The sequence below is a fragment of the Mobula hypostoma genome, chromosome 24 (genome assembly GCF_963921235.1).
Source record: "Mobula hypostoma chromosome 24, sMobHyp1.1, whole genome shotgun sequence".
Classification (NCBI taxonomy): domain Eukaryota; kingdom Metazoa; phylum Chordata; class Chondrichthyes; order Myliobatiformes; family Myliobatidae; genus Mobula; species Mobula hypostoma.
In genome coordinates this window covers 27,908,563-27,934,381 of record NC_086120.1, presented here as the reverse complement: position 1 = coordinate 27,934,381, position 25,819 = coordinate 27,908,563, and the positions used below count along the sequence as shown (strand labels likewise).

Below are 25,819 nucleotides of genomic sequence, written 5' to 3'. Positions count from 1 at the left end.
ATGTTGCTTGAATTTCCAGCATCTGCAGAATTCCTGTTGTTTGCTATACTTAGAAGATTCACTTTGTTTGACTGCTGTTTCTTATGTCATTCTGAAATGTTTGCTGGTCTGTGCAGAAAAGGGAACCTAAAACAACCTCCTGTTTGGGTTGCAATGTCAGAAAAAATTTCCTTATTGTGAGTGGTTTTATTCACCACGGACATAAATAGAAAGAGATGTGTCATGAGGTGTAGAGAACAGGGTGGAGGCAGATTGCAATTGCAGAAGGCAGAACCTGTGAGGAGGAATTAACCTTTCATGTAAGTACATAATTTGGAACCTGCCTCCACTTGTACACCTCCTGCAGGGTGGAAAATAGTTGGAGCAACCACCTATAATGCTGACACAATCCAAGTCATTGCCGTATCTTGTGACGTTCACATTATTTCGAGAGTTTCCTTGTATCAACAATTCTTTATCTTTAGAAAGCATCACTTCCCATATAAGATGATGTTTTTCTGACACTACTGTTTCAAGCCTCTGCTAAATGCAGAATGTTTCATGCTCCTTCTAGATTGATGGAAGTGAGGTTAATGAAAGCCGGGTATAATGGCTTAGTGTAATAGTGTGTGCAGGTAATGCAAACATCTTCATACTCTCTTACTCACACATACAGGGACTTATTATGTCAGCCTGTGTTTGCCTGTTGGATGAAACAGGGTGTTTCTCCACGAGCTACTTCTTGTATCTCAGTGACTAGCTCCAACTGAAGACGTGTATAGTCAGCAAACCTTTGACAGTTTGAGGAAAAGGGCGTCTGAAAATCAAGCCCTCAAGCCCTGGCCAAAAAAAAAATCTTGTGACCTACCAGGCAGCAGTGATCCCTCCCTTCCTCTAAGTCAGGGGTTCCCAATCTTTATTATGCCATGGGTACGTGGACCCCAGTATGGGAACCTCTGCTAAGTTAACACAAGCCTTCCACTTATACAGAGAGAGTGGATAGGCTGGGTTTGCTATTCCTGGAGCAGAGGAGGCTGATGGTAACCTGAATGAGGTGTACACAGTATATGGGAGATAGATAGTAAGAATATATTTTACCCATGACTAAGGCAAGAGGATATAGATTTAAGAGGAGAGGACTCTTTTCACAAAATGTGGTTGGAATCTGAAATGTGCTGGTGGCAGCAGGTGCCTTCGCAACATTTAAGAAGCAACCAGTCAAGCGCTTTGCCAAGGCATTGAAGGCAATGGACTTCACATGGTGTTGTAAGTGAGGAAACAGATTCGGTAGGTCTCAAAGGTGAGGACTCTGGACACAGTCTTGGTAGTAAAGGATTTTATTTACAGAAGGCAAACGTGGGAAAATGGCAACAGAAGCCATATGCACACAATTTACAGTCGTCGGATCAGCAGTAAAACACACGGACAATTAATAAAATTGCGTGGAAACAAAGTACACGCACACACACACACATACACACATACAACCAAGGGAAAAGTCAATACGATACCTGACACCCTTGACTCTGTGCGGGCATCTCTCTTATGATATTAGGGACCATACCCACACCCCTAACCCTATTCAATGCACAACTCACCAATGGCAGGGTGGTCCCTCGGAGGTAGCGAAAAAGAGAGGGTCAAGCACACGTGGGTTCCTTTATAGTGAGTAGGGCCGGTGAGTCCAGCCCAGGAGATTCACAGGGAAGCCAATGGCTTGGTGCCAACAGGGTTAACCCGATTACAAAGGCCTATTGCCCGAGGTCAAGTACAAGGCTAATTAAAGGGGCCAATGGTTAGGTGTGCATTGATGGGCGAGAAGGAGTCAAACCTTGATTGGCAGGTGGTGTGTCTTTCGACCAGGTAGTGGGCAGTGCTGTCACGTGACAGTCACAACCCCTCTAATACGCATGGGTAAATGGGATTAGTATAGGTGGTTGCAACAGTTGGCATAGAAGGGCCTGTTTCTGCATTGTACAACCCTATGACCCATGTATACAGCAGAAATCACAATGCCCCCAGAGAGGTACCACTCAATGATGCCTCTGCAAAATACCGCAAAGAAACGAATAGGCAGGCATGTTGTTCCTGAGATGCTTTACAGGTTATTCCTATAACTGCGATTCCATTGAAGCTCTGCCGAGAAGGAACTTAACATCACTTGTACTCGTTACTTTGGCTAAAATAAAGCAACTGGTGGGAAGATTGTGCCCCACATCAGTGTTCTGTCCTGGCTGAGTTTACTGGGGTTGGAGAACCAGCTGCGTGGTATAGGAACACCGGCGACTTTGAATGGAAAACCTTATAAAGGGTAGTGGATTTGGCCCAGTACATCACGGGTAAAGCCCTCCCAGCCACTGAGCACATCTACATGAAACGCTGTCAGAGGAAAGCAGCATCCATCATCAGAGATCCTCACCACCCGGTCATGCACAATGCCAGAATCCTGTACATTGATTTCAGTTCAGCTTTCAATACCATCATCCCGCAACTGTCGCTGCTTGGCCTTAACACTGCCACGTGTCGCTGGATTCTGGATTTCTTGACAGAGAGACCACAGTCAGTCTGTGTTGGCAGGAACATCTCTGATTCCATCACACTGAGCACTGGATCCCCACAAGGCTGTGTGCTTAGCCCATTGCTGTTTACACTGCTAACACATGACTGTGCAGCCAGATTTAAGGAGAACCTGATCATTAAATTTGCTGATGATACCACAGTGGTGGGGCTCATCAGCAAAAATGATGAAACAACGTACAGGGAGGAGGTCAAACACCTAGAGAGCTGGTGCAGTGAAAACAACTTGATGCTTAATGTCACCAAAACCAAGGAGATGATCGTCGATTTCAGACGGTCTCAGCCTGAGCACACACCCCTCAGCATCAGCGGCTCCACAGTGGAGAGAGTGGAAAACATCAAGTTCCTTGGGGTGCAGATCTCAGACAATCTCACCTGGTCCAGGAACACCACTGTGATTGTGAAATGGCCCCAGCAGAGATTGCACTTTCGGAGGAAGCTTAAACAAGCATCACTCCCCACTAACATCTTAACTACATTCTACAGAGGCGTGGTTGAGAGTGTGCTGACCTTTTGCATCACAACCTGGTACTCCAGCTGCAGTCCTGTCGACAAAAAAGCCTTGCAGAGGGTGGTTAGGGGAGCAGAGAAGGTTATTGGGGTCTCCCTACCTTCTGTCCAAGACCTCTTTCAGAGTCGATGCCTCCAGAAGACACGGTACATCATTAAAGTCCCCTCACACCCTCTCCATGAACTGTTTGTTCTTCTGCCGTCAAGCAAACGTTACAGGAGCATCAAAACTAAAACCACAAGGCTACTAAACAGCTTCCTCCCACAGGCAGTCAGACTGCTAAATAGCTGCTCTACCTGACTCTGCTTTGGACACTTTTAACTTGCATTGGACACCTATAACTGATTTTAACTGACGTGTGACTGTTGTGTTTTACTATTTATTGTTATGTTAATTATTTAGTGTTGCGTTTGTTATGTTATGATTGCACTGCTCCTGGGAAACGCTGTCTCATTCTGCCCTGCAGAGCTGATGTACAGTTAGAATGACAACAAAGTTTTTTGAATCTTTGAATCTTGAATCTTCTCGCTGCTGCCATCATGTTCAAGAACAGTTACTACCCCTCAACCATCAGGCTCTTGAATGAAAGAGGATAATTACACTCATCTACTGAGATCTCACGACCAACGATCTCACTTTAAGGAGTCTTTATCTTGTTATTCCAGGCTCTCGTTATTTATTGCTATTTATTTGTATTTGCACAGTTTGTTGTCTTCTGTGTTCTACTTGCCCTTTCATTAATCCCGTTCGTAGTTACTATTCGAAAGATTTGCTGAGTAAGCTGGCAGCAAAAAGAATCTCAGGATTGTATGTGGTGGTGACGTGTATCTATGATAATAAATTTTACTTTTGCGCTTTGAAGAGTTGAGGCTTGTTCATAGGCATTTTGGCAGATGGTGTCTGGGGGGATGGCCAGACGACATTGCAATCTGGCAGGAAATTTCAGGGTAAAACTAGTTCCCGGTGGTGATGCTGCCAGTCTGCTGCCCAACTTCCATCACATCACATCAGTGGTAATGGGGAATAAGGCAGAGTGGTTCACAGCAGCCAACTGGGCAACGTCCAGGTCGAGGTCCAGGTCTGTTCCTTTACAATGCATCATCTCCCTCTCAGTGGTTACGGGATCATGGCCAAGGGACTGGGAAAGTCCAATCAAGTCTCCGCTGTCACAAATTCCAACCTCAGAAATCATTTTATTCTTTATCCCGTATGTGCAAAGAAATAACTGGCTACAGGAAAACACTTGTAAAATCCTATTTAATTTGGTTACAGAATAAAGAAGATATTAGAAAAAAAACAAAAATCGGACAATCTGAATCATAAAGATTCCTTCTGATTTAATAGTTTTCATCTTCAAAATCAGATACACAGAACATAGTATAACATCTGAAAAGAGTAACAAAATGGTGGAAGATAGAGCGAAGGTTATTAATTAAAGCTTCCCACTTGGCAGGACAGCTATGTTTCGAGCTTTGAGTGTTTGGTGTTGACACTTTGATCACAAACCATCGGTGGGGGACCCTGTTGAACACAGAACATGAGAGCAAAGCAATTAACAGAACTCACCAAAACACAATTTAGAAGTCTGTGTGCTGTCTTTCACAGCATTATTCCAATCAATCATGTTTCTTGGTCAAAGGAAATCCCAGTGCATTCAGAGGAGGTTTCAGAGCTCATTCCTCACCTGAATAGGCAATCTAGGGCACTGGAAAATATTATTTAAAAGAAAGTTTAAGTATAAAACCTCAACCAAAATCTTGATGTTTTCACTGACCTTTTGACGTTTTGGGCCCCGTATCTCAGAAAGGATGTGTTGTCATCGGCGAGAGTCCAGAGGAGGTTCAGGAGGATGATTTTGAGAATGAAGGGGTTAACAAATGAGGAGCGTTTGGCAGCTTTGGGCCTGTACTCACTGGAATTTAGCAGAAAGCATGGGGATCTCATTGATATCTACCGAATGTTGAAAGGACTAGATGGGGTGGATGTGGAAAGGGTGTTTCTGATGGTGGGGGTACCCAGTCTCAATATTGAGGGGTGATCTCTTAGAACAGAGGTAAGGAGAAATTTTTTTAGCCGGAGAGTAGTAAATCTGTGGAATGCTCTGCCACAGACTGCGGTGGAGGCCAAGTCCATGGGTATATTTAAGGTGGAAGTTGATAGTTTCCTGATCGGTCAGGGCATCAAAGGATATGGAGAGAAGGCAGGTGTATGAGGTTGAAAGGGATCCAGGATCAAACAATGGAATGACAGAGAAGACAGGATGGCCTAATTCTACACTGATGTCTTATGGACCTATCTTTATCACCATAAAGAAAATTCAACAGTCGTAGCAAAACAAAAGGTAAGACACTTGTAGCTTGTTAGAGCTTTGGTTCCTCAGGAGAGACAGTAGCATTGCTTTTGGGCAATCACATACAACAGAAAATCTGTAGATGCTGAAAACCCAAGCAGCACACACAAAATGTTGGAGGAACTCAGCAGGCCAGGCAGCATCTATGGAAAAGAGTACAGTCGACCAGGACTGGGGAAAAAGGATGAGGAGTCAGAGCAAGGAATTTGGGGGAGGAGAGGAAGAACCACAAAATAATAGGAAAAACGGGGGGGGGAGAAAAGAGCTGGGAGGATGATTGCTGAAAGGGATACAGGGCAGGAGAAGGGGGAATCTGATAGGAGAGGACAGAAGGCCATGGAAGAAAGAAAAGGGTGAGGAGCACCAGAGGGAGGTGATGGGCAGGTAAGGAGATAAGGTGAGAGAGGGAAATGAGAATGGTGAGGGGGCAAGGGTATTACCGGAAGTTTCAGTAGTTAATGTTCATGCCATCAGGTTGGACACTACCCAGACGGAGTATAAGGTGTGGCTCCTTAAACCTGAGTGTGGGCTCATTGCAATAGTGAGGCTGTGGACTGACATGTCAGAATGGATTGGGAAGTGGAATTAGAATGGGTGGCCACTGGGAGATTCTGCTTTTTCTGGCGGATGGAGTGTAAGTGCTCAGCAAAGTGGTCTCCCAATCTGTGTTGGGTCTCACCGATATACAGGAAGCCACGTTGGGAGCACTGGATACAGCAGATGACCCCAACAGACTCACAGGTGAAGTGTTGCCTCACCTGGAATGACTGTTTGGAGCCCTGAATGGTGGTGAGGGAGGAGGTGTAGGGGCAGGTGTAGCAATTGTTCCGCTTACAAGGATGAGTGCCAGGAGGGAGATCAGTTGGAAGGACAAATGGACAAGGGAATTGCAGGGGGAGTGATCCCTGCAGAAAGCAGAAAGTGGGGAGGAGGGCCCCTTCTTTGAAATGAAGGACATCTCCTTAGTTCTGGGATGAAAAGCCTCATCCTGAGAGCAGATGTGATGGAGACAGAGGAATTGAGAGAAAGGGATTGGCATCTACGGGATGGGAAGAGGTTTAGTTCGGGTAGCTGTGAAAATTAGTGGGTTTCTAATAGACATCAGTAGATAAGTTGTCTCCACAGACATTGAGATCAAGAAAGGGGAGAAAGGTGTAAATTTGAAGGCAGGGTGGAAGATGGAGGCAAAGTTGATGAAGTTGACGAGCTCTGCATGGGTACAGGAAGCAGCACCAATGCAGTTGTTGATGCAGCGTAGGAAAGTAGGGAGTGCTACCAGTGTAGGCTTGGAACATAGACTGTTCCACATAGCCGACAAACAGGCAGGTATAACTGGAACCCGTGTGAGTGCCCCTGGCTACACCTTTTGTTTGAAGGAAGTGGGATGAGTCAAAGGAGAAATTATTAAGAGTGAGGACAAGTTCAGCCAGACAGAGGAGAGTGGTGATGGAGAAGAACTGGTTGGGTCTGGTGTCCAGAAAGAAATGGAGAGCTTTGAGGCCTTCTTGGTGGTGGATGGAGGTATATAGGGACTGGATATCCATAGTGAAGATAAGATGATCGGGAGCCAGGGAACTTAAAATCATTGAAAAGATCAAGAGTGTGTGAAGTGAATGGATGTAGGTAGGGAGGGACTGAACCGGGGGAATAAAACTGAGTCGAGGTATGCAGATATAAGTTCAGTGGGGCAGGAACAAGCAGAAACAATGGATCTACCCAGACAAGCAGGTTTGTGGTTCTTTTGGGATGATGAGAAAGTTGTTGAGTCCATTGCAGAGAAGGAAACCTCATTCCAGAGGAACTTTTCCCAGTGAAGTAGATCATGTCCAGTTATAGTTTTATTCCCAAGTCTTAAACCATCTGAGTATTTAAAGTAATTGTCATTTTGTTCTTGATTCTACCTACCAATGTGTTTTATATGAAATGTAATCCACTTTATGTACAACTGAAGAATAGCAATTTTAGTCCCTAATTGTCTACGTTTGAGCCAGGGGAATACAACCTGTAATTTAAAAAGCTATAAATAATGAAAAGTTGAAGTACAAAATAAAGAAGTGGTTTAAAAGATCATAGATCTGTTTTGAAAGATCATCAGATGTTTTCTCCCTCGACAGATCTAATGTCTGATTTGCCAAGCAATTCCATAAGACCATAAGATAAAACAACTGAATTAGGGCATTTGTCCCATCAAGTTTTCTCCATCATTCAATCATGGCTGAAAGTCATTCTCTCACTTTCTCCTCATTACCCCAAACTGCCTTACCAATCAAAAACCTATCAATCTCTGCCTTAAATGCACCCAATGACTTGGCCTCCGCAGCCCTCTTTGGCAACAAGTTCCACAGATTCACTGCCCTCTGGCTGAAGAGATCCCTTCTTCTCTCAGTTTAAAAGCACGTCCTTTTATCCTTCAGATCCTTGCCTCTCCTACTATAGTCATGGTCATACTTTATTGATCCCAAGGGAAATTGGTTTTCATTACAATTGCACCAACCAAGAATAGAGTATAAGTAAAGCAATATAAAACCATAAATAATTAAATAGTAATATGTAAATGCCAGGAAATAAGTCCAGGACCAGCCTATTGGCTCAGGGTGTCTGACCCTTCAGGGGAGGAGTTGTAAAGTTTGATGGCCACAGGCAGGAATAACTTCCTATGACGCTCAGTGTTGCATCTCGGTGGAATGAGTCTCTGGCTGAATGTACTCCTGTGCCCAACCAGTGCATCATGTAGTGGATGGGAGACATTGTCCAAGATGGCATGCAACTTGGACAGCATCCTCTTTTCAGACACCGCTGTCAGAGAGGGAACATGCTCTCTGCATATGCTCTACCCAGGCCTTTCAGAATCTGGTAGGTTTCAATGAGTTCACCCCTTATCCATCAAAGACATGTGACAGGCAGGGAGACGTCAGATACATCTCATACATTGCCCTTCATTCCTGTGATCATTCTTGCGAAGCTCCTCTGGATCCTCTCCAGGACCAGTTCATCTTTCCTTAGACATGGGGCCCAAACTTAGCTGAACCTAACTGCTGGAAAACCACACCCACCATGTTTGTGGAATTTTCTCTGCAGATGTTCACTGGATTGTGTGTTTGTAGATTGATTCATAACTAATAATTATTTAATTGTTTTATTCAGTCCTAAATTCTGGATGAAATTTGACTTTTACTCACTGTGTAGGTCCTACAGACTAGGTCCAAGAGGTCAGTTTCCGCATGGTGCTGCATGTCCTCAGAGTGCTCCTGAGTAAAGAGACTTCAGTCACCCATTTCACACAAGCCACTTTACTCAGATGGTTAAAAGAAAGACAGAAAATACCAAATGAATGCTTGAGGGAAATTCCTCTTTGACAAGATTAGGCAGTAGTTTTCCCCCCAAGGGAGTTTTCTGTCAGCTTTAAACATTATCAAATCTCCACCAAATGAGATGTTCCTCAATGTGTGGGATGACTGGGGCAGGAGTCTAGAAAACTAATTGTACACTCTGCTCAGTTGCAAATGAGAGTTCAGAGGGCCAGAGCAAATAATTCCTTAACGACTTCATTGTGAAAATTGTTTGTGTGCTTGGTCCCTTCTTGGCAAAGGACACTGCCCAAGAAAGTCAATAGGCTGGATGGGAGTTAAGGGCAACTTTGAGTTGTTCAGCCACTATACCAGGCCCCTCACCCTTCCACTAGCAAGAGGTGGCCCTCAACATAGACCAGGCCTCCTGTTGGCTCTACCAATAATTGAAAATCTACCCTGCAACTGGCACAGCAGGCCTCGAACATAACAGCTTATTCCATCTTCAGATAGGGGATCAGTCAATTCTGTCACAACACTAATCCCACTTGAGTGGTGATTGTCATGACAATTTGCATTTACTTAGCACCTTTAACACAGCAAAAGGTTCTTTTTGTAATTGTCAAACAGAAGTGAATGTAAGCCACACTTGGAGATATTGGGACAGATGCACAATGGAAGTCGAAGGAGAAGGTTTTAAGGAGAAGGGTTTAGAGAGGTAACTGCAGAGTTTAGGGGATGGGTAACTGAAGATGCCAACAGCAGAATGACTTCATCCAGGGAACAAGAGAGAAGTAGGGAGGATAGATCTCTCTAGGGCAGGGATCCAGGGACCTCTTGGTTAATGGCATAAAAAAGGTTGGGAACTCTACTCTAGGGGTTGTCAGGCTGAAGGAGACTACAAAAATGGGCAATGGAGGGGTTGGAAAATTTAGATGTCTTCTTGGGTGGGTCTGGTAGATTATGCGTGTTCAAGTAAACTATGAATTAAACCCATCAGGAACATTGACACTGTAAATTCATTTCATAGGAAACTAAGTGGGTGGGGTGCAGGGGGATTAGGCTGATAGGATTTAGCCCAGCACAGACTTGATGGGCTGAATGATCTGGGGAAAATATGACAATAAGACATTTTAAAAACAATTCTTCACATGAAAATGTGCAACTACCGCTAGTTAAAATAAAGGCAGAAATCCATAATGTAATGTACTTGTGGGTGGTCAGAAAATGAGACAGGACCTGGTTACGACAGCATCTGGAAGAGAGCAGGGTCTTCAGGACAAGGACGTTCTACTTTTTACAGATCAGCAGCACCAGAGAATTTGCTTATTTTGTAATCCTTTGCTTTACATGGTCTCATGACTTATTCATGTAATCATTAGTGAACCCCACATACCTGTCAGGAAAACCTTTGGCTTTCCAATCCTTCACCTGGCCTGCTGCAGTTCGCTAAAGAGGTTAGGAGAGTGATGGTTTCTTTAAAAGGTTGAAAGTGCCCCTTGTTTGACTCAAAATGCTGAATCGTGGAAACAAGACGAAACAAGCCTTTTAGCGTAAGTATCAGCAGTTGTGGGAATGTGGCACCTCAAATTACTTTGTAAACAGGGGAGGGGGAAAAATTTAAATCTTTTCCAAAATATTGCAAGTTGTTACTTGTTCTGCCTAAATAATAAAGTATGGAATGTTTCTACCGGCCTTACGCTGAGGGATTTATTACCAGCTTTTCAGAACTCCTCACCCCATTGATCAAGATCCAAGGGACGTAGTTGTGCGGTGGTTCCAGTTCACTGGTCCTCTCAGCATTCTGATACATCAGCTGAGAGCCCAGGTCTTCGTCGACACAGTCACTGATGATCTCCCAGCTCATGGACGGCGCGTGCTCTTGAAGGCACTGGAAGAAAAATTATTCCTCAGAATTAAGCGCATGTGGCTCACTGGGACATACAATATTCTGCTGCGGTGACGGCCTCTCGTTTAATCAGCTCACTCCTCCTGGCAAACACTTGGCCCGTTCCATGAATGATAAGAGTGGGATCAGCAACCAGAGGGTCTCCAGGGCCACAGACGTTGTCTCTGTGCTACTTGATACTTCGGCCAGTGTCGGACCACCCATGGCTACCTTAAAGCAACAAATGTCTGCACCTTGTCCATCTGCATAAGCCATAGGAGCAGAATTAGGCTATTTAGCCCATCGAGTCTGTTCCACCAACCTATCATGACTGCTTTATTATCCCTGTCAACCCCATTCTCCTGCCTTCAGCCCATTACCTTTGACGTCTTTACTGATTAGGAATTTTCCACTTGTTCATTTTGTGCTGTGTTGAATGATGTGGGTGCTCACAGTCTTCCCATGACCATGATTGTTCTTGGCATTTTTTTGATGTAAGTAGTTTACCATTACCTTCTTCTGGGCAGTGTCTTACAAAACGGGTGACCCCCCCCCCCCCACAACCATTTTCAATACTCTTCAGAGATTGTCCCCTGCCGTCAGTGGTCACATAACCAGGACTTGTGATGTGCACCGGCTGCTCATGCGACCGTCCACCACCTGCTCCCAGGGCTTCACATGTCCCTGATCGGGGGCTGAGCAGGTGCTGCACCTTGCCCAAGGGTGACCTGCAGGCTGGCAGAGAGAAGGAGTGCCTTACACCTCCTTTGGTAGAAATTTATCGTCACCCCACCACCCAACATGAATTTATCAGCCTCTGCTTTAAATATACCCAGTGATTTGGCCTCCATGGCTGTCTGTAGCAATGAATTCCACAGATTCACCAATCTCTGGCTAAAGATGTTCCTCCTCATCTCAGTCTCTTTTAAATCTCTCCCCTCTAATCTTGTATGTGTGCCTTGTAGTTTTGGACTCCCCAACCCTGGAGAAAGCACTATGGCTGCCAACTTTTATCCATACCCTCATGATTTTACAAACTTCTATGAGATCACCCCTCTTTCAGCTATGCTCCAACCTCTCCCTATATCTCAGGCCCTCTCATCCAGGCAGCATCCTCGTAAATCTCTTTACACCCTCTCTAACTTGACAATCATCATCATCAGGTGCCGTGCCCAGTTTGAGCTTTGACTGCCATGGCCCACATACTCCTGTTTCAGGTCAAGTGGATCAATTCATTGGTATTCATTTCCAGTTCTCTGGCTGCTGTCTCCATCATCATTTGTCTTTGTCTTCCTCTTGCTTTCTTCCCTTCAATCTTTCCCATAATTACCGTGCAATCTAACTCCTCTTTCCTAATCACATGTCCAATGAAGTTACGTTACCTTTTCATGATCTCATACATTATTTCTCTTTTTGTGTTTGCTCTGTTCATGACATCCTCATTAGGTATTCGTTTCATCCATGATATTCTTTGCATCCTCCTCAAATACCACATCTCTGCTGCTTCAACTCGTTTCCTCATGTTACTAGATATTGTCCAACATTCTGAGCCATTTAACATAACTGAATAAACGTAACATTTCAGTGCTCTGAGGCGGGTTGTCATGCCTAGTTTAGTGTTGGTCAGTATACTCTTCATTCTCATAAAGGTGTCTTTTGCCATCCCTATTCTTCTTTTGATGTCCACGTCGCACCTGCCATCTGATGTCACCCAGCTTCCTAAGTAGCAAAAGTTCTGTATTTGTTTTATGTCTTCCCCATTTATTCTCAGCCTGCAGATAGGATTCTCCTTCTTTTTGGATATCACCATACATTCTGCCTTTTTGCAATTGATAGACAGACCCATTTTTGCACTTTCTTCAACAACTATATTAATTAAGTTTTGTAGTTCTTCCTCCGTACTTGCAATTAACACAGTGTCATCTGCATATCTGAAATTATTGATGTTTTCACCGCCAACTTTGATTCCCAAGATGTCTCTTATTTTTTGTAATATTGTTTCACTGTACACATTAAATAAATCAGGGGAGAAAACATACCCTTGTCTAACACCTCTCTTGATTTTCGTAAACTGACTCACTTCTCCATCTATTCTTACAGCGGCAGTTTGTTCTCAGTACAGATTTCTGATAAGGCAGAGGTCTTTCGAATCTAGATCTTGAGTTTTCTGTAATATGTCAAGTAACTTATTGTGCTTCACTTTATCAGGTGCTTTTATGTAGTCGATAAAACAAACAAACAAATCTCTCCTATGATAGGGTGACCAAAACTGTACACAATTCTGCAGTTGCAGTCTCACCAATAACTTATATAACTGCAACATATGGGAGCCTATTCCTAAATTTGATGCCCTGGCTGATGTAGGCCAGTGTTCTAAACACCTTCTTCACTACCCTGCCTATCTTCATGGCTGCTTTCGGTGAACTGTGCGCTTGTTCTCGCTGGTCTCTCTGATCCACGACACTCAACAGTGCCCAGCCATTCACTGTAAAAGCCCTACCCTAGTTTGAATGTCCAAAACACATCACCTCACACACTTCCTAAACTGAAATCCATTTTTCGTTCCTCAGCCCATCTCCCCAACAGATCAAGATCTCTTTGCAATGCATTGTAACCCACTGCACTATCAACAAGAGCCCTTGATTTTGCATCATCAGCCAACTTGACAATAATGCCATGTACATTTGTCTCCAAATCATTTACATAAATAAAGATAACAGACATCCAAGTACTGATCCCCAATAGTTACAGACCACCAATTGGGGAATTGACCTTCCACAATCACCTTCTTTACGCCAAGTCTGAATCCACCTTGCTAGCTCTCCCTGAATCCCATGTGGCCTAACCTTCCAGATCAGTTTGCCGTGCAGGACCTTGTCAAAGTCCACTTAGACAAAATCCACTGCCCTACCTTCACATCTCCCTTAGTTACCTCTTCAAAAAGCTCCAAAAGATTTATCAGACATGATCTCTCACACACAAATCCATACTGACCATTCCTGAGCAGGTCTTGACTACCCAAGTGATGGTAGGTTGTCCCTCAGAATTCCCTCCAGTAACTTCCTAACAACTGAACTTTACTCCAAGAGTGGCCTGACCTCTGGCTGAATTTTACTTACCTGCTGTGCTGCCATGAGCACTGTACGGGCAGACTCCATGCAGCAGATCACTGGCAGGTAAGACGATGTGTTCTTCAGGTGATAAATCATACAGCTCTGCCCAAGGAGAGAGACTTGGTGTGAAGGTTACAGGAAATAAGCAATGTTAACCCTCCACTGTGAAACCTCCCCTTAATTAAAATAAAATCAAAATATCTCAGAAACACCCAGTAGATCAGGCAGCACCTGCAGAGAAAGAAACTTTTCAGGCTGATGACATCTTTTCAGAATCTTGAGCCGCTGAACAGTCCTTACTTATTTTCAAAAATTTCATTGATGAGAAAATCATCCAGTGCAATAAATCTGACCCTCAGACAATCCCTGAGGGAGTTCCAAATTAATTATACTTTTTTTAACTGAAATGATGCAAAGTACAAACCCTCCCAAACATTTATATTACCAGTAAAGTACTAATTAGTACAGAGTTAGTGCTTCTACCTGTGTCCTTACAAATAACTATCTTGAGCAGATTCAGGATAACTCTCCAAACAAACTAAAAGTTAATGTTTTGTGCTGTCTTTTTTCCTTTAGTCTTGTATAATCTATGTATAATTGATGCTCTGAGTATTGTTTTCTGAATCTCTGGGCCTGTGATGCTGCTCCAAGTAAGTTTTTCCTAGTTCCTTTAACTCACTGTACTTGTGCAATCATAATAAAGTTAACTTGATTTGGAAACATTGGTCCCAAAAGTCTCTTACATAGAATCCATAAAGTAACAACTGAGAAACCTTCTCCAATCAAAACCAAGGATGTTATTGACTTACCAAACATTTTGTCCCAACACTTACAAAAGCAAGAAATGGACATTGAGTAATAGATGGACAATGTCAAGACTGAGGATTGGCCTCCGCAGCAAGGAGTTAGGATTTAAGATAGTCCTGGGGTGAATTTGGGAAGGGAAGTCATGGGCTGAGATAATGGAGTTGATGTATTCACATCTGACTCCTACTGAAACCACTTATTCTTAGTGATCGGAACCCATCTACAGAAATGATACCACTAGCCACATCCTATGGTCCTTGCAGTTTCTGACGCAGCTTATACACTTCCATTGATGAGAAAATCACCCAGTACAAAAATCTGACCCTCAGACAATCCCTGAGGGAGTGTCACATTAGTTTTTTTTTACTGAGGCGATGAAAAGTATAACCCCCCCACAAACATGTACATGACTAATAAACTACTAATTAGTGCAGAGTTAGTGCCTCTACCTGTGTCCTCACAAATTACCATCTTCAGAGGGTTCAGAGTAACTCTCCCAGCAAACGAAAAGGCTTAATCAGCTCTGCAAACCACACCTGTAAAGTAATGGGTGACGTTCACCGTTTTTGGGATTAGCAGCTGTTTCTTTGAATGTACCCCGCTGTGGTTTGTTGAACTGAAAACTTGCTCTCCAGAACTAGCTGGCTTCTAGCCAAGCCGTTACACTGTCACGGCACTTGCAACTAACAACTAGCCTGGCTATGTCTGGGTCAGGGCACTGTTGATCAGATTATTTGAAAGGTAAAGATTGGCTATTAGTCTCTCAATCTACCTTATCTGGATTTTCATGGGTCTGGAAGCGGGCGGATTCAAGGCGGGTGCTGCCTGATGCATTGCAGGAGAACAGGGACGATCAGAAGCAGCCAGCTTGCTGTTGGCTGTGTGCCCAGAGACACAGAGCTCAGAAAAAGCAATGCAACAGACTTTTAACACCATAAATCTGCGAGTTGTTTTGTTATGTCTCCCCTCTCGCTGTCAAACGGAGACACCCCTTTTTCCCTTATTAGGGAGAGAGTGAGCCTGTGGTATGTCCAATACCGGGTGAATGAGCAGTCTTTGGGGTACTGCAAGTCTGTGTCTTTATTGATGCTTTGCTGCACGTCTGAGTGCTCAGTGGGGGGTGCTGATGCTTTTTTGCTGGTGGGGTGAGGGGGGGTTGTTGCCTTGTTGCTCGTGCGTGGGTGGAGGGAACTGTTGGGGTCTTTGGGGTTCTAACATTTAACTGTCATTCATTCTCTGTTTTCCTGGATGTCTGCGAAGAAAAAGAATTTCAGGATGTATTTTGTATACATTTCTCGTACATTAAATGTACCTATTGAAACCTATTGGTACATGTGATAACAATAGCCCAATTACCAAACTCCTAGGGCAAGCGAACTGTTGTCCCGTCAGTTTACCCTCAGTTATCAGCAGTGATGGAAGGCATCACTGGTGAAATCCAAAACGATGCTCAACATTACCTCAGCGGATGAGTGTCTTTCTTCTTGCATCACAGCTTGAGGGCTCCTGATGCTGCGTAACAGGCTCAGGGAGCCGTGAATGGCGGCACAGGAGCGCAGGGGTTAGTGGAACACTATGATGACACTGTCAGGAGTTCGCATGTTGTCCCCGTATTCATGTGGGTGCTTCAGTTTCCACCCACATTCATTAGGGTTAGTGAGTTCTGAGCATGCCATGTTGGTGCCGGAAACCTAGTGAGAAGCCCAGCACAGTCTTCGCTGATTTAATTCGATGCAAAAGACACATTTCGCTATAAATTAATACGCACATGTGACAAATAAAGTTAATCTTAATTTTAATCTCCCTTAATCTCTTCTGTTACCCTAAGAACACGAGGAAGAGCAGATTTTGATGTTAGATCTCAGTGGTCAAAGAACACTGAGGCTGTCTACAAGAAGGGTCAGAGCCGTCTCTATTTCCTGAGGAGAATGAGGTCTTTTAACATCTGCCGGACGATGCTGAGGATGTTCTACGAGTCTGTGGTGGCCAGTGCTATCATGTTTGCTGTTGTGTGCTGGGGCAGCAGGCTGAGGGTAGCAGACACCAACAGAATCAACAAACTCATTCGTAAGGCCAGTGATGTTGTGGGGATAGAACTGGACTCTCTGACGGTGGTGTCTGAAAAGAGGATGCTGTCCAAGTTGCATGCCATCTTGGTCCATGTCTCCCATCCACTACATAATGTACTGGTTGGGCACAGGAGTACATTCAGCCAGAGACTCATTCCACCGAGATGCAGCACAGAGCATCACAGGAAGTCATTCCTGCCTGTGGCCATCAAACTTTACAACTCCTCCCTTGGAGGGTCAGACACCCTGAACCAAAAGGCTGGTCCTGGACTTATTTCCTGCCATAATTTACATATTACTATTTAATTATTTATGGTTTTATATTGCTATATTTATACTCTATTCTTGGTTGGGGCAACTGTAATGAAAATCAATTTCCCTCTGGATCAATAAAGTATGACTATGACTATGACTATGACTATGTTCAAGTTGGCTTGAGTTTGTGATTGATCCTGGCTTAATTTTTCTTCACTGTCCCTCTGTCACTTAATTTCCTTAATATCCAGAAATCAATCTTTAAATGAATTCAGTGGCTAGTCATCCACAGCTCTCCAGAGCAGACTGATTCAGCAATTTCTGTCTAAAGAAGTATCATTTCAGTTCTAAATCAGCTACCTCTTATACTGAGACTGAGTATTAGTTCTAGATTCGCCAGCCAAAGAAACATCATCCCCCGCATCCAGCCTGTCGAGCTGTATAACATAATCCTGAGATTGCTTTCCTTTCTTCTAACCTGAAGAGAACATAGTCTAGTCAATTTTTTTAATAGGGTAAAGCTGCCATCTCAGGATCCAGTCTGGTTAAGTTATAGCAACACGTATGAAGTGCATATATTCACACACCGTATATGTAGTTACAACCTAGCATGTAACGGTCACAAAATAATATTAGCACAAGTCTCTGAGTGGCATAAAGTGTGAGGTGTGTGTATGTAAGATAGTTCAATGCTACTGCTACTATTATAATAAAGCAAACAGTGGTATAAATGTGTGAACAAGCAGCAATAAAAGATGGAAGGTGCCCTGTGCAGGATGGTGTTTTCAGCAGTCCTCACTGTCCATGGCAGGGTCTTGTGATCCGATGCATTGGAATTCCCTTTCCAGATGCTGATGCAACCATTCAGGACATTCTCTGTGCTCTGGTAGGATGTAGTGAGAATGGCGGGGGGGAGCCTCGCTCGCCTTGTTCACCTCACTCTCCTCAGGAAGCAGGGGTGCTGCTGTGCTCTCTTGAGTAAAGAGTTGGTGTTGAGGGACCAGAGAGATCATCGGTAATGTTGCACTCACCCATGACAAGTGTACCCTGTATTCGATAAACGGACCAAAACTATACACAACATTACAGGTGTGGTCTCCCCATGGCCCTGTATAATTAAACAAGACATCTTTACTCCTGTATTCAAACCCTCTCTTCTTTTGTAGAACCTTATTGTAAGCCTTCTGAAAATGTGAAAACACCACCATCAGCAAGTCCTGATGAAGGGTTTTGGCCCAAAAGCACCAGCTGTTCACCTCTCTCTATAGATGCTGCCTGATCTGCTGAGTTACTCCAGTAGAATTTGTTGCTCCACAGCTATTGACTCCCTTGTAACTATTCTTCCAATCACACCCTTAACAACCACTGTAGATTAGTCAAACATGATATCCCAGTGTATATATCCACAGTGGTGCTGCTTATTTCTGTTATTATTTCTAAATAGTTTATTAGTACATCCTTCACTGCAGCTCTCAGGTTCTGATGTAACAGACTTGAGGGGCAGAATGGCCTCTCCTACTCCTGCAAGGTGGAAAGGTTGAGTCACAAGGGAGATGGAGGTGAAGTGATGAAAGGAACTGCAGATATGAAGGGAACATGTTGTATATTGTATAGATCAGCAGGTTGTCCACATCCAGTCCTGCAGAATGGCTCTCAAAGAAACACCAGGGAGGTATGATAGCTCTCAAACAAGCACTGAGGAGATACAATGGCTCTCAACCAGACACCGAGAAGGTACAATGGATCTCAAACAGGCACTGAGGAGATACAATGGCTCTCAACCAGACACCGAGAAGGTACAATGGATCTCAAACAAGCACTGAGGAGATACAATGGCTCTCAACCAGACACCGAGAAGGTACAATGGATCTCAAACAGGCACTGAGGAGATACAATGGCTCTCAACCAGACACCGAGAAGGTACAATGGATCTCAAACAAGCACTGAGGAGATACAATGGCTCTCAACCAGACACCGAGAAGGTACAATGGATCTCAAACAAGCACTGAGGAGATACAATGGCTCTCAACCAGACACCGAGAAGGTACAATGGATCTCAAACAGGCACTGAGGAGATACAATGGCTCTCAACCAGACACCGAGAAGGTACAATGGATCTCAAACAGGCACTGAGGAGATACAATGGCTCTCAACCAGACACCGAGAAGGTACAATGGATCTCAAACAGGCACTGAGGAGATATGATAGCTCCCAAACAGACATTGATGAAATGCAATGGCTCTCAGACAAACACCTAGGAGATACAGTGGATCTCAAAAAGATACTGAGGTGTGTGAACTCCAGCCAGTGGCTTCGTTCTTGTGCCCAGTAGCTCTGTATGAATGTAGCTCAGTAGGCTGGTTGCTGCCTGGGACACAAGGATTGCACGGCTAAACTAAGTGACAACGATTCTCATGGCTGTATCATTTACTGCAGCACGTGACTTGTACCTGGATCATGTTTCCAAAACATTCTCTCTCCCCATGTTGACACCTGAACTGTTGGCTTGGGGTGCTCTGGGTCACCTGTGGAGTGAAACAAAGGGTGTTTGAGACTCAGAAACAAGAAGACATAAGCTGAGTGTAACATCAAATATTCTAAGACAAGATATCATCATAATAAACAAATGCAGTGGCTGGAGATGCCAAGGCATCAATAGCTAGTCTGTGCCAATCCTACTTAGTACTCACTGGTTCAAGTTTTGGGATTGCTTGTAGCCACAGTCACAGTCAGCCCTGCACTGGGATCTAGACTTGGTTCGAAACTGGACACTGAATGGTTTGGGTGGGATTTGGCAAAAGACATGAGGGAGGGAGGGCTCTGTAGTGATGTTTATGAGGACTGGGGGTGGGCATTTGGAGAGGGAGGTGATTTAAAAGGGGACTCTTTGGGATCAGGGATTGACTGGGGAGCATTGGTGCGGACTAGGTGGAATTAGGATTAGGATTCAGTTGCATTCGTCTGTTAGTGACTCGTTCAATGTCCAGCACTGCACTGAGAAGACCAGGATATCCCTGGAATGCTAATGTATATTGCTCTGTGAGTACAGTGAGTTCCTCTGCAACACTGCAAAAAGTGCACTGGATGGGGATTGACGTCAACACATGCAGCCTTGCTGTCGAACATGTAGCTGAGCGCTTATAGCAGGAAGTGCACTGTTATATTTCCAAAATGAAGTAAAAATAGCGCATCATTACCTCCACTGAGGTAAAATATCAGTTTTCAATCAGACAGTGCTGGAAAAGTTAACACAGAGCTGGGCTGAGAAGTGGCAGATGGAGTTCAGCCCAGAAAAGTGTGAAGTGATTCATCTGGAAGGTTGAACTTGAAGGCAGAACACAAGTTTAATGGCAGGGTTCCTAGCAGCATGAGGAATAGAGGGGTCTTGGGGTCCACATTCGTGGATCTCTCAAAGTTGTCGTGCAAGTTGACAGAGTTGGTAACAGGCGTATGTGTTGGCCCTCACTGAGTTCAAGAGCCATGAGGTAATGTTGTAGCTCGTGGTAAGACCACACTTGGAACGTTGTATTCAGTTCTGGTTGCCTCATTAGAGGGAGGATATGGAAGCTTTGGAGAGGGTGCAGAGATTTACCAGAATGCTGCACAAATTGGAGAGCATACAGTATCTTATAAGGATAGGTTGAGTGTGCTAGGGCTTTTGTCTTTGGAGTGAAGGAGATTAAGAGGTGACTTGATAGAGGTGTGTAAGATGATAAGAAGCATAGATCGAGTGACCAGCCAGGGACTTTTCCCCAGGGCACAAAAACAAGAGGACATAATTTAGACTGGAGAAAGTATGGGGGGGGGGGGGCGGAAGTCAGACCTAATTTGTTTACACAGAGAGTGAGGGTGTGTGGAACAAGAGGGTGGAGGTAGAGGCAGATACGTTAGGGACATTTAAGAGACTCTTAGGCACACGGATGATAGAAAAATGGAAGTCTAAGTAGGAGGAAAGGGTTAAATTGATCTTAGAGTAGGTTAAAAGACTGATAACATTGTGGGCCGAAGAGTCTGTATGTTGCTGTAGTGTTCTACGTTCTACCTCAAAGAACATCGATTGGGAAAACAGTTAAGTTGTGTGCTGGTTTAAAAAAAAACTTCTCAGTGACTAAAGGGAATTGGATTTGATTGAGATCAGTGAGGAAGAGGAGGTCTCAGTCAGGATCAAGTAATCGTTATCGGGAGTCAATAACATGGTAATGAACCAAATGTTTTATTTTTATTCCTAGGCAATTTATAAAATTACAATATTTAAAAGACGCTTTGATAATATTTAAAAGGTATTTGGATAGAAAAGGAGTAGAGGGATATGGGCATAAAAGAGAAAGTTGGATTATGTTGATAAGTTTCTTGGCCAGCAAGGATGAGTCAGACCTTTCTGTTCCGTCACTCCGTAACATTTACAAATATTATCAGACAAGAAGGTGAAGGATTGTCTGTTGTGGGAATGAGGTTTCTGATGTATGGAGACATGAGTTTCAAGGAAGGAGGAACAGATTGATTGGAAAGCAAAGGCTCCACTTTTCTAGAACCAGACTTCCCACAGGAAGGACTGCTGGCAGGGAAGGGGCAGGTGAAAACACACAACCATGAAACTGGAAGAAAATGGAGAGTGAAAGTCAGAGAGTAACAAGGACCTGGGTAATAAATAGCCAGGGAGCACAAATGTAAAGTAACCCTTTACAATAAAGTGAATAAAACATAAAACATGGGAGCAGAATTAGGCCATCTGGCCCATCTAGTCTGCTCTGCCATTCAATCATGGCTGATTCTTTTTTACCCCACCTCAGTCCCATTCCCCAGCCTTCTCCCTGTAACCTTTGGTGTCGTGTCCAATCAGGAACCTATCAATCTCCGCCTTAAATTCACCCATCGACCTGACCTCCACAGCTGCCTGGGTAACAAATTCACCACCCTCTGGCTAAAGAAATATCTCTGCATCTCTGTTTCAAACAGATGGCTGTCTACCCTGAACAGAAAAATGAGTACCTGTAATAGCAAATTATGCAGCTTGAGGAGCAATAAGCTTGTAATTCGAATCAATTTTTTGGAACAAAGTAATTAATTTCTGGACTGTGTTTAGGATAAGAGGGAGAACCAACAGGAATTTGCAAAATTGGTCATGTCTGATGAACCTGATAGAGTCTTTTGATGGGGCAGCTAGCTTAGTGAGACTTAGGAGCAGTTGGTGGATATTCCATCTGGGATTTCAATTCGACTTCCCATTCCGACACATCAGTCCTTGGCCTCCTCTGCTACCGTGATGAAGCCACACTCAGGTTGGAGGAGCAACACCTTATATTCTATGTCTGGTGGCATGAACATGATGGCATGAACATCAATTTCTCTAACTTCCAGTAATTACAACCCCCCCCCATTTCTGTTTCCCTCTCTCACCTTATCTCCTTACCTGCCCATCACCTCCCTCTGCTGCTCCATCTCCTTCCTTTTCTTCCACGATCTTCTACCTTGTCCTATCAGATGCCCCCTTCTCCAGCCCTTTATCCCTTTCACCAATCAACTTCCCAGCTCCTTATTTCACCCCCTTCCCCTCTCATGGTTTCACCTATCACCTACCACCTTGTACTTTTTCCTCCTTTACCCCCACCTTCTTACTCTTTCTTTCTAGTCCTGGAGAAGGGTCTCGGCCCGAAACGTCGTCTGTCTACTCGTTTCCATTGATGCTGCCAGGCATGCTGACTTTCTCCAGTATCTTGTGTGTGTTGCTTTGAACTTCCAGCAGATTCTCTCGTGTTTGTGATACTGTATATATATGGATATTGTTCATGTGAATTTCTGTAAGCATATAATACTGTCCTGCAGAGGAGACCTATTATACAGAAGGAAAATTATTTGCTAGCTTAGGAACTTGGCTGAGGAGGACGAGACAGATGCAGACATAATGGATGGGAATGCTCATGAGCAGGATGAAGCTAATGGTGTTCCATAAGGGAACTTAAATATTAACTTATTTATAAATAAATTAAAATGTTGAATAAAAAGCCATAAAACCAAGCCCAAAGTGGGTACAAGGTGACGGTGTGACTGTGCAATACAGCATTAAAATTCAGGGTGATGTCAAACAAGTAAGCAAATTGTTACCACAGCGGCAAATGGGTTTCACTATTGATAAATCCAAGGCCAATTACTTTGGATCTAAGAGGGACTGGGCATGGTCCTTTAGAAATGGCAAAAATATTGGAGCAATGAAGGTCCAAACAGGTTTGAGATTTACCTCGGGTGCTAGAACAAGCAAATGATGGATTTTGGCCTTCCTGTAGTAGATGGACTGAGGCTTTGTTCCAGCTACAAAGAGATCTGGTTAGACCACATCCAAGCACTGTGAGTTGATATTGCTTACTACATCTTAGTTTTCAGGTAAAAGGGAGGAGAAAGAGGTAGGGTTGGAGAACTAGGAACAAGAGGGAGAAGGGAGTCAAAGCTGATACTGATCAATGCAAAAGAGTTGATTAGAGTAAATTTGAAAGTCTGGCCTTAAAAACGCAGACATGAGGAAATCTGCAGATGCTGGAATTTCAAGCAACACACACACAAAATGCTGGTGGAACACAGCAGGCCAGGCAGCATCTCTAGGAAGAGGTACAGTCGACGTTTCAGGCCGAGACCCTTCGTCAGGGCTAACTGAAAGAAGAGCCAGTAAGAGATTTGAAAGTAGGAGGGGGAGGGGGAGATCCAAAATGATAGGAGAGGACAGGAGGGGAGGGGTGGATCTAAGAGCTGGAAAGTTGATTGGCAAAAGGGATACCAGACTGGAGAAGGGAGAGGATCATCGGATGGGAAGCCTGGGGACAGAGAGAAAGGGGGAGGGGAGCCTGGAGGGTGGAGAGCAGGCAAGGAGTTATAGTGAGAGGGTCAGAGGGAGAAAAAAGAGAGAGAGAAAAAAAGGGGGGGGAAAGTAAAAATATATTAAATAAATAAATGAGGGATGGGGTGTGAAGGGGAGGAGGGGCATTAATGGAAGTTAGAGAAGTCAATATTCATGCCATCAGTTTGGAGGCTACCCAGACGGAATATAAGGTGTTGTTCCTCCAACCTGAGTGTGGCTTCATCTTGACAGTAGAAGAGGCCGTGGATAGACATATCAGAATGGGAATGGGACGTGGAATTAAAACGTGTGGCCACTGGGAGATCCTGCATTCTCTGGCGGACAGAGCGTAGGTGTTCAGCAAAGCGGTCTCCCAGCCTGCGTCGGGTCTCGCCAATATATAGAAGGCCGCACCGGGTGCACCGGACGCAGTATATCACCCCAGCCGGCTCACAGGAGAGGATCCCATCTCACGATCCTCTCCCTTCTCCAGTCTGGTATCCCCTTTGCCAATCAACTTTCCAGCTCTTAGATCCACCCCTCCCCTCCTGTCTTCTCCCGTTATTTCGGATCTCCCCCTCCCCCTCCTACTGTCAAATCTCTTACTATCTCTTCTTTCAGTTAATCCTGATGAAGGGTCCCGGCCCGAAACGTCGACTGTACCTCTTCCTAGAGATGCTGCCTGGCCTGCCGTGTTCACCAGCATTTTGTGTGTGTTTTGCTTGAAAGTTTGGGAATGATTTATCAGGCAGCTCTTGCTTCTTCCGAGACCTGTAAGCAAAGCGATGTCTTGTGCATCCCTATTCCCTCCCTATCCCCCTCATTTCCCAGTTCCAACTCCCCTCATTCCTTAGAACCGCAGAGTGTCCAGATCAGCTGGCTTCAGTTAGAGCTTTCCTTCTTAGAGATCCCCAGAACTTAGACTCGTAGCTCGCGCCTTGTGGGAGCTCAGCAAATGTTGACCCCAGGGTCAGCCTGACCCAAAGAGCACTTTTTTTAAAACTGTTATTTGTTTTAGATTTGAGCATGTTCCAATAAAAGACCAGGAGTTTGTGTCAACCAGGTCATCTCAGCATGACCATTGTACACTAAAAACTGGACAAAGTGGCATTAGGACAGAAATAATCCTTAAAATGTTATTCCACATATAAATCCCCCAAACACTTTAATTAGATTTTTGCCTTTAACATTCCTTCTTTCTCTACACCACCGCAGGTGCCTTGGTTAGATTGCAGCTTGAACCTCGCTCCCAAGTATCTGTTATTCCAGCTGGCATCCCACTCAATGATCTAATTAGTTTTGATGTTCCAATAATGTCTGCTCCCACCAGAAAATTAGATCTAGAGCAATTTTCTTCGTCTGCCGCTTATCGTGATATAAACATCTTTTTATCCCAGCGGCAGGAAACCTGGCTCTTATTGTGAATAGCCCACTGCAGCTGTTAGTTGAGCTGACAGCCTGCAGCAAACAAAGTGCAGGGCATTACCTCAGCATTGCCGAATGGAACGAGGGTGAGGTTCAGAAACTCCTTCATCCTCGCCCACGTCGGGCAGAGTTCGTCTTCCATAAACGCACGGCAGTCGGGACACAGGGACTCGTAGAATAAACTGATGTGCACAGGCGGCCATCTTCCAGTTTCTGCTGGCGTACATCTGCTCTTGACCTAGAGGGGCGTAAGGAAAAGACTGGGTGACGCCCGTTTTCAGGCTCCCCTGGCGTGCGAGACCGTCCAAATCCTGGCTCCCTGGGCACCTCATCAGAGCCACTGGTACAATTTCTGCTCCGGTTAGCAGAGCTGAAGGTGGCGAGACCAGGCCCTGAGTTACAAAGCAGTAAAAAATTAAATGTACTCACTGCCCAAAGAGACAGAATAAGCAACCCCACCAGGAACATCATCCTGCCAGCAACAACCCTTGGTCGTCTGATGCTCAGCATGTGACCTGAACGTAATCAAATGTAAACACCGATCACTGATATAAACCACATTGACCTTGAAATCATTTTGTCCAGACTGCGTTGGTATCGTCCTGATTACTAACTTACAGAAAGGATTCCATGTACATGCCTGTGAATTATTCACTGCAAATCGATTCTCTTACACAGTGTGGAGCTGTGGTGAGGAGCCCTGGATTGAGCACGGCTTACATAGAAACATAG

At 44.4% G+C, this 25,819-nt stretch overlaps 1 protein-coding gene across 3 annotated transcripts; it reads right to left on the bottom strand.

Moving 5' to 3' along the window:
- Nucleotides 1–4,318: 4,318 nt before the first annotated feature.
- On the bottom strand, nt 4,319–25,588 carry LOC134337393 (gamma-interferon-inducible lysosomal thiol reductase-like). 3 transcript variants are annotated; one of them, XR_010015981.1, is made up of 8 exons: nt 25,517–25,588; nt 25,149–25,325; nt 19,287–19,361; nt 13,712–13,807; nt 10,443–10,595; nt 10,101–10,220; nt 8,597–8,665; nt 4,523–4,588 (listed from the first exon to the last, which is right to left on the bottom strand). XR_010015981.1 is itself a non-coding variant. In XM_063032359.1 (7 exons), the coding sequence occupies exons 1-7, from the start codon at nt 25,556–25,558 to the stop codon at nt 4,526–4,528; spliced, it is 675 nt and encodes a 224-aa protein (XP_062888429.1). In that variant the 5' UTR covers nt 25,559–25,588; the 3' UTR covers nt 4,319–4,525. The 3 variants fall into 3 exon arrangements, 2 of the variants coding, with proteins under 2 accessions (XP_062888429.1, XP_062888430.1); XM_063032359.1 differs by lacking the exon at nt 10,101–10,220 and having other exon boundaries at nt 4,319–4,588; XM_063032360.1 differs by lacking the exon at nt 4,523–4,588 and having other exon boundaries at nt 8,597–8,705.
- Nucleotides 25,589–25,819: the final 231 nt, after the last annotated feature.